The 12,422-nt window shown below is 41.7% G+C and overlaps 1 protein-coding gene across 2 annotated transcripts; it reads left to right on the forward strand.

The window, feature by feature from the left end:
* Window positions 1–1,299: 1,299 nt before the first annotated feature.
* Window positions 1,300–9,577, forward strand: LOC137258386 (insulin-like growth factor-binding protein complex acid labile subunit). Of its 2 annotated transcripts, XM_067796048.1 has the most exons (3): window positions 1,300–1,422; window positions 1,626–1,728; window positions 5,668–9,577. In XM_067796048.1, exon 3 carries the CDS (start codon window positions 5,672–5,674, stop codon window positions 8,222–8,224), a length of 2,553 nt encoding a protein of 850 aa, XP_067652149.1. In that variant the 5' UTR covers window positions 1,300–1,422; window positions 1,626–1,728; window positions 5,668–5,671; the 3' UTR covers window positions 8,225–9,577. The 2 variants fall into 2 exon arrangements, with proteins under 2 accessions (XP_067652149.1, XP_067652150.1); XM_067796049.1 differs by lacking the exons at window positions 1,300–1,422; window positions 1,626–1,728 and adding an exon at window positions 4,385–4,473.
* The last annotated feature ends 2,845 nt before the right edge of the window (window positions 9,578–12,422 follow it).

The following is a 12,422-nucleotide window of genomic DNA, read 5'->3' on the forward strand; positions in this document are numbered from 1 at the left end:
CACAACGCGTCTCCTAATTGAGCAAACCGTTCAAATTAAGTTCATTCCTTGCAACCCAGGGGCCCAGGGGCGGATACAGCTTTTGGAGAAAAGTGGGTGGGGTTGGATGGGGTTTACACACTATTGAGAAAAGCGGTGGGGGAGGGGGAGAGTCCACACTTTATTTTCACCCAGTTTAACAAAATTTCAGCACAAAAGGGGAAAGCGCATCCTTGCTACCCTACTGGATCTGCCTATGGGTCCCGATCTACAGAACGTTGGTAACGTAGCCATGTTGGAGTACTTTGATATGTCGTAATTAATGCGTTGTCATCTGTACCCTCATTGGTATCCATAGGTTCTCGAGGACAAGTTCAAGCCAGGGGCAAACACTGTCACCACCTCAGATTGTACATAATACCGCAAGTCCATGTGGAAAACCGCGTGTAACCGATTGTCAGTTAATTAAAGCGTTAACTTGTTCATCATGAATAATTAATTGATAAACCATATATAGGCAGGTTTGTATTTTGTTTGTTTAAAACCACACTCGAAAATGTTCTGACTATGTAACTGCTGTCTTATATAGATAATCCTGTGGCGGACATAATACGACTCGATCCATGCACACACCATGCACACACCATGCACAATGGGCATAAAGCAAGTCAGAGAGGAGCAGGTCGATATAGTCGTCTCATGCAAAAAGCATTACAGAATGTCTACAGTGTTAGCGTGTGATATTTTGTAATTATCCTGACATTTGTACAATCCGATAACTGTTTCCAGACGAATTATCTGAGACAGCCATTTTTGAGACATCATTATGGTAGCAAGCCATTTTTGTCGTGAAAACCCAATGAGTTACTTGTAAGTCTAGATAGGATTGTGGGCTTGCCCAGCCTCTTTAGCAACAATCACGTTTAAGCCCGGGCTTTTTAAACACTTAGTAATGGTGGCTACGCTCCTGTGAGAATCTGAGATGTGCATGGATAATACTTGCCCATGAACGCTCTTGAAATGAGTTTTTGATTTTGACAGCATGGACCGGGAATGTGGGCCTATAAACATATATCTAGTATGTACACGATATATGGGGCATTTAATGTTACTTTTAGCTGATGCGGGTGAGCCGATACACTGTAAGGACACACCGTTGACAAGTAAAAAAATATTTCTGATAAGTACATTAATAATTTATCAATTACAAAATTTGGATTCGGGACTATCATGTACAACAAACCCCAACCCCACCCCACGCCAAATCCCTCCTCACCTAAACGCTGTTTCCGGACCTGCGCAATTAATAACATTGTAGCGTCTGTTGCCTGGGATTTTCTGGTGGGAAGCCCATCGGACATTCCAGGAAATCATAGGGTTTTCCCAAAACTCACCCCACGCTTCTGAATAAATGGCAGACGACATTTCTCACAGGGGGTGATGGTAGGTGGTTTGTGTTGTTAAATTACATCCTTGCAGTCAGCTGCTGGCCAGTGCAAAGACGTTTAAAAGTAGTAATGTCAGGGTAAATAATCTTCAATCCACGTCGTGTAAATAGGTTTACATTCTGTGCACAATTCTTTCACTACTGACCTGACAGCCCTGCACTGTGGAGCGCCACGTCATCTGATCCAATCTATTACCAGAAACGCTGCTGTCCGCCTTACACAATCTCAGAAAGGAGGCCAAGGAATCGAATGTGCAACTCGCAGTCGGACAAATTCTTCAGTGTGTCACCATACTTGTAAGGTAGGTACTGCAGAATTCTTACATGCAGTTTTACGGGGACGGTGCAGTTATATCGGCTGTCTGTGTCAGCCTGACCCGAACCACCAGACCGTGCGTGGTGTCTGCAGAGTGTGGTGAGTGTTCTCGTGCACACTGGTTACATTGAGGTCGGGCTATGCTGACAGTTACGCGAGTTGACGCTGGGCTGACAGTTAATCGCAGCGCAGTCCAGTAAACAAACAAATTTGCACAGACCTTGTTATTCCGGAACTATCGCGTTTTTTGACAACAACCAAAGATGGGACTACCACACTACTATCATTACAACGTATGAATCCGGACATTTGTAATACCGGACAGTTCCTCTTGGGACTGCATCGCCCAGTCTGAGGAAGTTTCTCTTGCACAGTATATATTGCAACAATGTCGTATCAAGTGCATTCAGTAACTGTGTTCTTAATACCCAGTTGATATTATGATACATGGGCCTGTATATATTTGAACTTGTGCTGAGGGATGTAAACTGACCACCGCTTAACCCGAACTATACAGTTATTCATTAAGGACAAGGAGGTTGGTTAACCACCGGCGTAAAACCACACTCATTCATAAAGTTGTGCACAGACAGATCGATTGAGGATCGGAGGATGTTTTGGGGGAATGTGTATGGAGATTTCCAGGTGATACTTGAGAAAAGAAAACAGAGCTTTTCATGTTCCCCTTCAACTTATTTCAAGGGGTATTGCGCACCGCATAGTGTTCCTTACTCTGTGCGATCGTTTCAAATATAGCGCAATTAAATGCATCGAGTACAGCTGTTTGTTTATGGTTCTATTGTTTTCGTGCACCCGCACCGAGTTTATGTTAAGATCAAAGGGATCGGTCGATGGATATTGTTGTCAGCGTTGATATTCTTCAAACACGCATATACATAAACTGGTACAGATTGTGTTGTCTTGAGTTAAATTTTCTCTTCGTAAACCGAGCAATGTCTTGTGTGTGTGGCTGGATAAAGAAGTGAACATTCTTTAGTCTGTAGTTAGAAGACTTTGGATTTCATTAATCGAATTTTCTAGGACTAATTGTGTTTCAATTTAATTTAACAAATCTGGAAGCGCGTAATAAATATCATAATATAGATTATGTGTTTTATGAAATGAGATATGTCTGTTATCCCGTAACTCGAAGATATCACATTCTTCACTTCATTCAACAACCCATGCTTGCCACAAAAGGCGACTATGTTTGTCGTAAGAGGCGACTAACGGGATCAGGTGGTCAGGCTCGCTGACTTGGTTGACACATGTCATCGGTTCCCAATCGGTTCCCAGATCGATGCCCATGCTGTTGATCACTGTATTGTCTGGTCCAGACTGGATTATTTACAGACCTCCGCCATATAGCTGGAATATTGCTGAGTGCAGCATAAACCTAAACTCACTCACTCACTTCATTCAATGGCAGATACATCATATTTAAAGCTTACATGCAACCAAAACAGACAAACATAATTACAAAACAATTATCATTTATTCAATACATATAATATATATTTCTCATCATGAAAAACCCCAAATAAACAAAACCATAAACGTATAATCCCAAATCAAGAGTGCAGTATTTAGTACTTTTGTTTACTGCCCTTGAAAGAAGGGATAACTGTCAGAGGCTATCTCCCAAAATTTGGACCGCCATATATTAGACACCTCTAAAACAACAACATAGCTGGTTCAGTCACAGGCCAACTGTAGCGCAAATGGGATTGCGCAGAATAGAGAATATGACAAGTCGTCTTGTATGCGAGGGAAGCGAGCACAGGTTGGCAACGTATTTTCCTCGCTTCGGATCGAAAAATATTTTTCGTGTCAAAACAAAATATCACCACCATCAAAGGTACGCTCCAATTTCCCCACTTAGCTGTGCTCTCATATTCCTTATCCCATGTTTAGTAATTACTCACATAAAATATGTTTTATTCAACATTTTAAGCGACATTCGTGGTATTCAAATCGTTCTTCGCCTCCAGTTGAACGAAGTGACGGAACAAGAATAATCAGAAATTAAAAGATATTATACCATATTGCCTAATTTTATTGTGAACCTGATGGAGTTTATTTTGTCTGATCTTTCGTCGCAATTGTAAGAATTTTCGTAACATCAGAGACCATCTATTATATTTATCTCTGGTAACATTTATTCTACACAAAACACTTCTGGCGTAATGGGTGAATGATGTAGGGGAGGTAACTGTAAGTATTCAGTATAGAATAATACCCTCACGTTCCTTCATTTCGTTGACCCGGAAGCTGGAAGGGGGAATGGTGGCGACGAACGGTATGACATGCCATGCGAGATATGATATAAGTTGCGCTTAAAATGTTGAATAAAACACATTTCACGAGAGTAATTACTAAACATGGGGTTGGAAATGTGAGAGGACAACCCGGTGAAGAAATGAGTGTATACTTTTGATGGTGGCGGTATTTTGTTTTGACATGAAAATATTTTTCGATCCGAAGCGAGGAAAGTACGTTGTCAACCTTTGCTCGCTTCGCTCGCATATAAGAAGACTTGTCATATTCTCTACGCTGCGCAATCCCATTTGCGCTACAGTTGGCCTGTGGTTCAGTGCACAACTGATCCTCAAGCTAATGCCTACTTCTCTTAATGGACGGGTCCAGTAGAATCAATTAAACACGACGTTATGTTCATTCAGCGCGGGTGACGAAGACTTTCATTGGCTGGTTCATGTGCCGATACGCTCAGGTGTGTGTATATGTAGGTCATGGATTTTGTAAATACTGGCTCATTTTTTCTGTATTTGCCTTCGATCCAGTCAACAAATACTGAGATGGTGAGCCATTTTTGGTGTACCAGCTGATAGGTGTTAAATTCAAATTGCATGTTGTCAGTGAATGAAACTGAGTATTGCATATTGTCATTAGCAGACAGGCAGACAGACATGTAGGTGTCAATACAACGGACACTGAGTATTCTCTGAACTTTTTTTGTTCACTACTATAATGATAAAAACAGTAAAAAAAAAGTAGTAAAAAGTAGTGATGTATTCATTGCTGATCTCATTGTTTGATGTATGTGTTGCTTGTATCATCACTGAAAGAGGAGATAAAAAAAACGTATTTTCTAATTCTATATTTCCTTGAAAACTTGGTTTCAAATCGCAAATCGTCCTCTTCCCCCAACCCCCCTCTTCCCCCTTAACAAAAGCTTAATGTGACAAATATAAGCGAAAGTATGTAACCAGTGTATTGTTACCAAGATGCTTGTAATCACAAGAAAAATCTTTGTTCTCCAACTTCGACCGTAGGGATGATCCTCGAGTTCAAACCGTCCAGGCATCTTTGTTCAAGCCGAGTGTATCTTTGCGCATGCCCTATGTCTCGACGAATAAGTCTCGTGCAAATGGGGTTAATCACGTCATTTTTCAACTTTCTACGATAAATCCGCATTTTTGATAATCTGTTTCTGTAAGGTCATTCCGAAAGGTATCTGGATCTGCAAGTTGTTTTTTGCATTGCATGTGAACTTTAAGTTGACACATGATTATCACCTAAAAGTATACATGTCTGAAAAATAGATTCTGTGTGTTATCCATGTTGAGCTATATATGTCACCACTTTGATGGCAAAGATCAATTCACTTGAGTTATTGGTTGTGCTAACGTGTACATGCGGCATATAATCGTTCATCGTGATCAGATTCAATGCTCAGATGCAAAGCCAGCGTATTGTAAATGTACACCTCAGCCTCAGTAACGTTCAAACTTTGAATGCCGTATTCTTTGTCAGCATAAAAGAGGTCGACACAACACAGCTCACAACACAATCCGGTGAACCATGAAAATATCCCCTATGATTGTCGGTTCGTAAGATACTATTCCAGGCGGTGTCACACTAAAACTTTGCACACTGGCTTTACATGATTCCTTTTCTGTTTCAGCACAATGTCTGTTGCCGAGATGAGGCTGCTGCTGGTCCTTGCAGTAATCGTCGTCCAGGGGGCGAGAGTACTTGCAAAGTGTCCTGACAAGTGTTTCTGTAACGTTCATCTGACCTCTGTTAACTGTGGGGGTAAACGCCTCACAGACCTGCCCGACGATATACCTCTGCAGGTAGAAAAGTTGTATCTTAACAACAACAAATTCACCGCCCTCGGTCCATACGCTTTTTCTAACTTCTCCCGACTGATGTACCTGGACCTCCGACAGAACTACCTTCAACACATTGAAGCCGGTGTATTTGCCAAGTGTTCCCAACTTCAACAGTTGTACCTTACTGCTAACCACATAGAAACTATCCACCCAGAAGCTTTTGAAGGATCTGAACAAATTACCTACTTATCGCTCGGAGCAAACAAACTGAGCAATGTTCCATCTCTGCCTCCTCTTGTTCATCTGCAGAGTCTTATCATGGAGGGAAACAAGATCATGAATGCTACTTTTCCAGAGAGCTATTCAGCAAACACGGATCTCACCGACATTGTCATGAGCAATAACGCATTAGATAGCCTTACCAATGCAACCTTTCAATCACTGAGACTCTCTCATGTTAAAAAAGTTGAAATATCAAGAAGCCACATACAGAGAGTTGAAAGCGGGGCCTTTGAGCCACTGAAGATGTTACAGTCGCTGAAGATCGGATACAACCCCTTAGATAGTCTGCAGCTGCAGAATGTCATTCGTGGGCTGAGCCACACAAGCTTAGTGTCCTTAGATATCCGGAACCTGAGTCTGGGTGGAAGGCTGCCTTCCGAAACGTTTCGTCTCTTACGCGACACACCAATCAGTTCCCTGAAGATGCAGAGTAACCAGATCTCAAATATACCCTCTGGTGCTTTTGCAAACTTACCCAAGCTGATCCTGATTGACCTGTCAGGTTGCAAGATCCAAACGATTTCCGAATCTGCATTTGAGAACTTGACTGTTCTACAGACTCTATTTCTGTATGCCAACAGTCTAGCAAAAGTTCCCCGCGGGCTACCGTCGTCGCTTACAAAACTCAACTTGAACCAGAACCAGATTGATAAACTTAGGAACAGTGACTTTGATAACCTTAAAATTCTGGAAGAGCTGAATCTTGTAAAAAATTCTATTTCCGAACTTCAACAATATGCTTTCTTGGGCCTGATGCAGTTACAGAAATTACACTTAGGCCAAAATCGGATTTCGACCCTGCCAGGAAAGTTGTTTAACATGTTAACAAGGCTTGTATCCCTCGAACTGAATGGCAATAACATCAAATTTATCCCTGAAAGCGAGGGCCGTTTTTCAAGTTTGGCTTCCTTGGTTTATCTGAATCTCGATTCTAATGCATTATCGGAGATGCCTCTTGATCTCCTTCACCCACTCGAGAGTCTGGTATATTTGCATCTCGATAACAACCAGCTTGGGCCTCTCTTAGCCAAAGACAAATCAGGAGAACTGTTTCAAAGCATGGCCAAGCTCAAGGAGCTCCACCTCCGGAGCAATGATATCCACTCCCTTCCAGAACCAATGCTTGCTGAACAGAAATCATTAACCATATTAGATTTATCCAACAACAAATTGTCCCATTGGGAACACAATTTCTTTGTGTCCACAGAATCTCTACGCACCCTTGATCTCAGTATGAACTTGATTTCACTCATCAACGAAACTTCCTTGAGCAATCTAGGTTCTCTTCAAAGTTTGAATCTCTCTGGCAACCCCTTTGCTTGTACATGCGGCGCTAGGTGGTTTTGCGGCTGGATGAACAGTACTGACATTGTCCTTCCACAGCGGTCTCTGTATACGTGTAATCTGCCTCCAGCATGGCAAGGAAAGGTCATGTCTTCCTACTGCAAGGCTGACATTGATTGTACTGATTATACCGTGTACTATATCATAGGAGCAGTTTTTGGAGGGTGCATGTTTGCGTTTGTTATATTTCTAGTTTGTTACAGGTACAGATGGTATGTGAGATACAGGTGCTTCAGAATCAAACGAGGGCTCCGAAGAGTCGGAAGGTCTCGGAAGGACTACACACGTCTTCCAGGCAATGACAAGCTATACGACATCTACGTGTCTTACGCAGATAAGGACAGAGAGTGGGTACTTGAAAACATCATCATGAAGTTTGATGAAGGAGAGTGTGCTGGCTGTAAGTGTGAAGGTCAATACAGAACTTGTTTCAAAGAAAGGGATTTTAATCCAGGCCGAGGAGATATTTCCAACATGGACGAGTGCATCAATGCAAGCGCCAGTGCTATGGTAATCGCCACAGATGAATACGTCACGTGCAAATGGTGCCAATTTGAATTTGATACCCTCGTGGACGCCCAGGTGAAGAAGGTCATCTCGCCCTTAATTTTGGTCAAGGTTGGAAACTTACACGGCAATATCCCCAAATTAATGGAGAGGATGATTCAGAGACATGAATACATAGAATGGATAAGTAAGGACACTGCGGAGGCCAATTTCCTTGAAAGAGTAACTGATCAGATAGCTCCAAAGGTAGTAGGGGGTGCAATCCAGGCATGAATGTACATGGTAGATCCTGGAAAAGTATCCAAGCTGGGTGACAGCAAACTGAGGATTTTGAAATTAGATCTGCAAAAATCACAGACATCGGTGACAGCTCTTCAAGAGTAGAAAACCTAGAATGCATGGACATTATAACAGTTACTGGACCCGTACATCTAGGTCCAAGTGGACATTTTAGATCCCTGATTACATAGATTGCACCTGGGACTGGCGTGGATTATAGGACGTGCTAAAATATCAGATCATAGAAAAACTAACTTAGCACCTGGGCAAGAATATCACTGGGGCGTGCTCTAAAAATGTTGACAAATCACATTTTATACGAAACGTGTGCAGTCCAAACCTCGGGAATAATTTAGATCACTGGAGCACGTTGGATCGAGAATTAGGTGTGCCCCAGGAGTAGGTGGGCATTTAGTTATACGTCACAACATATACTGAGGGATCACAAGAAACAAATGAACCTTACTTACACATTTTATATGCATTATCATAGCTTTCTGAACTCCTGTAGTAGCCTTGCCTGTGTCACTTGTGTCTTAAGCTGTTTACATCTTTTCTGCCTGATTTTAGCAAAGTTCTTGTTTTATTTGGTCTCTAGCATGAACTCAGAGTAGAACCTTAATTCAACAAGAATATAAAGTACATGTACATAGAACAGTATTTCCAGTACTGCATGAGCAGTAGCATGTTACACCACAGAACATTGTGTAGGGATTGTTAAGGTTACTCTGTTTGCAGTGTTAAACACTGCGCAGAGGCGTCCCTACCATTATATACTGTCCTGACTTTCACGTGATTGTTCTCCCTGTGAATTGTTAGACTGAACCAGCAGAGGTTTTGGGGATTAGTTTGTGTAAACTGATCTGTTTCATGAACCCAAAGCCTTAGGTTTGTTGACAAACTATTCAAAGAGAGATCTGAACGAGGTAAAAACGGCCATGGCCAATCTCTTTACGATCAGTATGTAGTCAGTAGAAAAAACTTCATTCGTTCACGATACTATAGTTGATAGCGGCCACATAGCGCAAATATTGCTGGATGCGGTGTAGAACTCAACTCACTCACATGACGTCATGTAGTTTCGGGGGCGGTTTGGTAGGTTAGTGGTTAAACGTTCCCTCGCCACGCCGAAGACTGGGATTTGATATTTTACATGAGTATAATGTATGAAGCCAATTTCTGATGTCTCAAGCCGTGATATTGCCCGAATATTGCTAAAATCGACGTAAAACCATAGTCATTCACCCATGCAGTGACTAGTTTCCTGTAGCAAAATGAACTAATACGTGTTTTTTTAAGTTGTTTGTGTTTGTGTATACATCATATCTGAATGAAAGTTAGACGTTTTGTGTTTGTTGTTGTTGTGCTTAGCATATCTGTATTTTTTATAGACGTTTCCATATTTTCTTTGTGGATGATTTTTTCAGGAGCCGTCTGTTGTGATAAAACATATTCAGATACATACACAACGTGGAAAGGGGATTTGCAAGTAAACCTGAAGCTGGAATTATACCAAACATTTTCGTTACAGGGGAACATATCTGATACACATTACACGTCATAATTCAACTGAGCCTTCCCCGAGCCAGTAAACGGAATGTGTTAAGAAATATCTTGAAAGGAAGAAGGGAACCAAAGTCGTTGCAAAATATCACAACAGGTAACGTCAGAAACGAGCTTCACACAATGTACCCATGCACAAAATCGAACTGAATCTTTGGCCTGATGAATTAAAACTTCTGTGCTACCCACTCCTCCTCCTTCATCCAGGGCTTTGACTGGGGATTAGCTCATGATTAAAATGAACATTAAGTTGCCGAAGACAAATGAATACGTTGATGAATACGAAGGCATAATTCAGTGGAAATGACAAAGAGGAACTGGGTAGCTGACAAAACAATGTACTCTGCAGTGGTGATAAAGATTAAGAATGCAGACTGAACAATAATAACTGAATACCATATGGCCTGGCTACGTAGATTTTGGTCTTTAGAAATATTTGGACATGGCTGTCCTGAAGCAGACACTTTAACAGAAGTAAGAGACATTTTGATGTGCTTGTCCTTACACAACAGAGGATAGCTCCCATCTATCCACAAATACCATTCTTTCTGCAGCAGTGGAGCACAGCCTTGGCTACTGGTTGCATAATTTCAGCTGCAAGTTATAAAATACTGGATAGAAAGGCAGTAATTAGGCATGTTTTTTTTCTTCTGATTTCTTATCCTATAGTTCTTAACATGAGCACCTAGTATTATATTAGAGTTGAATACTTCATCTGTTATGTAATAACACAATGTGTTGTAATAACACAATGTGTTGTCTGGACTTTGCACTGATAGCCTACATCTTAAATAAATGATTGACATTCTCGATTTGAGTGTGTGCGTTTCCGCTGCTTTGTGAATTGTGCTCTCAAAGTTTCGGTGATGCACACTGTCCTAGTTAACGCTTATAAGAGTAACACAAAATGCGTGATCTACACAATCACTTGTCCGACTTCCATTTCGTGGAAGTCGCGGTGGCCGAGTGGGTAGATAGCTGACTTGTGCTGTCGATTAGGTGCCTTTCTAGTGGGTTCGAATCCGGATGGGAATCAGCACTAAAAAAGAACTAGAGTGTGTATTGTAAAAGCAATCCCAACTATACATTGATGTTTGTGTGGCATGTACTAGTATTTGTAGGACATGTTTCATGAATAAACGAAGGTTTTGGTAGTTTATTATAAGAGAAGTGGTGGAACTGCAACTCTACCGATGCAAATGTAAACCCAGTGGTTGATGGGGTGAATGTTAATCCAGTATTTGTTATACAACCAAGCGGCGCCCTTACACTGTCTGGGAAAATGACAAAAAAGAGCACCTATACACCCAGTTAGAGGCATCCAATACACATTGTTTTGTCACTCATCAGTACCATAAGATCGGTTTCTTTGAACATGCTCGTTCGTGGCTGCACTTGTCAATAATATTCCAGCTGCACGACAGCATTATGGGCCAAACAATCCAGTGATCAATATTGCTGGGTACACAATCTGATATCGAATCCACCTCGACCACTAAAGTTTATTAGAGCAGATCACCTAAGACTGTTGTAGGGAGTTTAGTTTTACGCCACATTCAGCAATATTCCAGCTATATGGCGGCGGTCTGTAAATAATCGAGCCTGGACCAGACAATCCAGTGATCAACAGCATGAGCACCGACCTGCACAATTAGGAAACGATGGCGTGGTCAATCAAGTCGGCGAGCCTGACCCGATCCTGTTAGCCGCATCTTACGACAAGCATAGTCGCATTTTATGGCAAGCATAGATTACTGAAGGCCTATTCTACTCCGGGCCCTATGAGTTAATTTACAGACCGCCGCCATATAGCTGGAATATTGCTGAGTGTGGCGTAAAACTAAACTCACTCAATGGACCAGACAGTTCAGTGGTCAAAACCATGGGCATGGATCTAGACAATTGGGACACCATGATATGTGTCAATAACAGCGAGCCTGACTACATGGGTATGGATCTAGACAATTGGGACACCATGATATGTGTCAATAACAGCGAGCCTGACTACATGGGTTGCTAAGGACGTATTCTAACCCGGATCTTCACAGGTGAATGTTCAATAAACTCTTGCTTGATCAGCTGACAACTTGGAGCAGAAAACAACCACAAATGTGTCAATCCATACCAGCAAATTTATTTCAGACACTTTTCTTGACAGCAAAATATATGAGTTCTTCAAATTCATGTCAATATTCTGCAAATTTCACAAAAGCAGTCTGGCTACATAAAAACTCATATGATGTTCAATGACAATAAGTGGCAGTTCATAAACAAGCCGACAAAAGTCACAACTGTCTGCTATCATAAAATGGTAACCATACGTCACATACAACAGTTTCATTGCAGTCTTTGGTCTGGAGGGCTGGCTGTTCAGGTGACTGCTGGTCACATGATTCCCCTCCACCTCGCTGGTGGAAGTTGAAACAGAATGAAGAAGCATCTCATTCAGGCCTGAAATCATGTGACACCTGACACGTCCTTGCCTGGTCACATGACAGACACCCATATGCTCATTGGCTGATTGTAATCACGTGATGCACATCATGGCTAACAGTGATGAGGCTTGACGGAAGGAGCATTGTATGTAACGAAGAAAGAAAAGTGGCCTACCTGTGGAATTAAAACAGAG

Source organism: Haliotis asinina, chromosome 12, assembly GCF_037392515.1.
Source record: "Haliotis asinina isolate JCU_RB_2024 chromosome 12, JCU_Hal_asi_v2, whole genome shotgun sequence".
Taxonomy (NCBI): Eukaryota; Metazoa; Mollusca; class Gastropoda; order Lepetellida; family Haliotidae; genus Haliotis; species Haliotis asinina.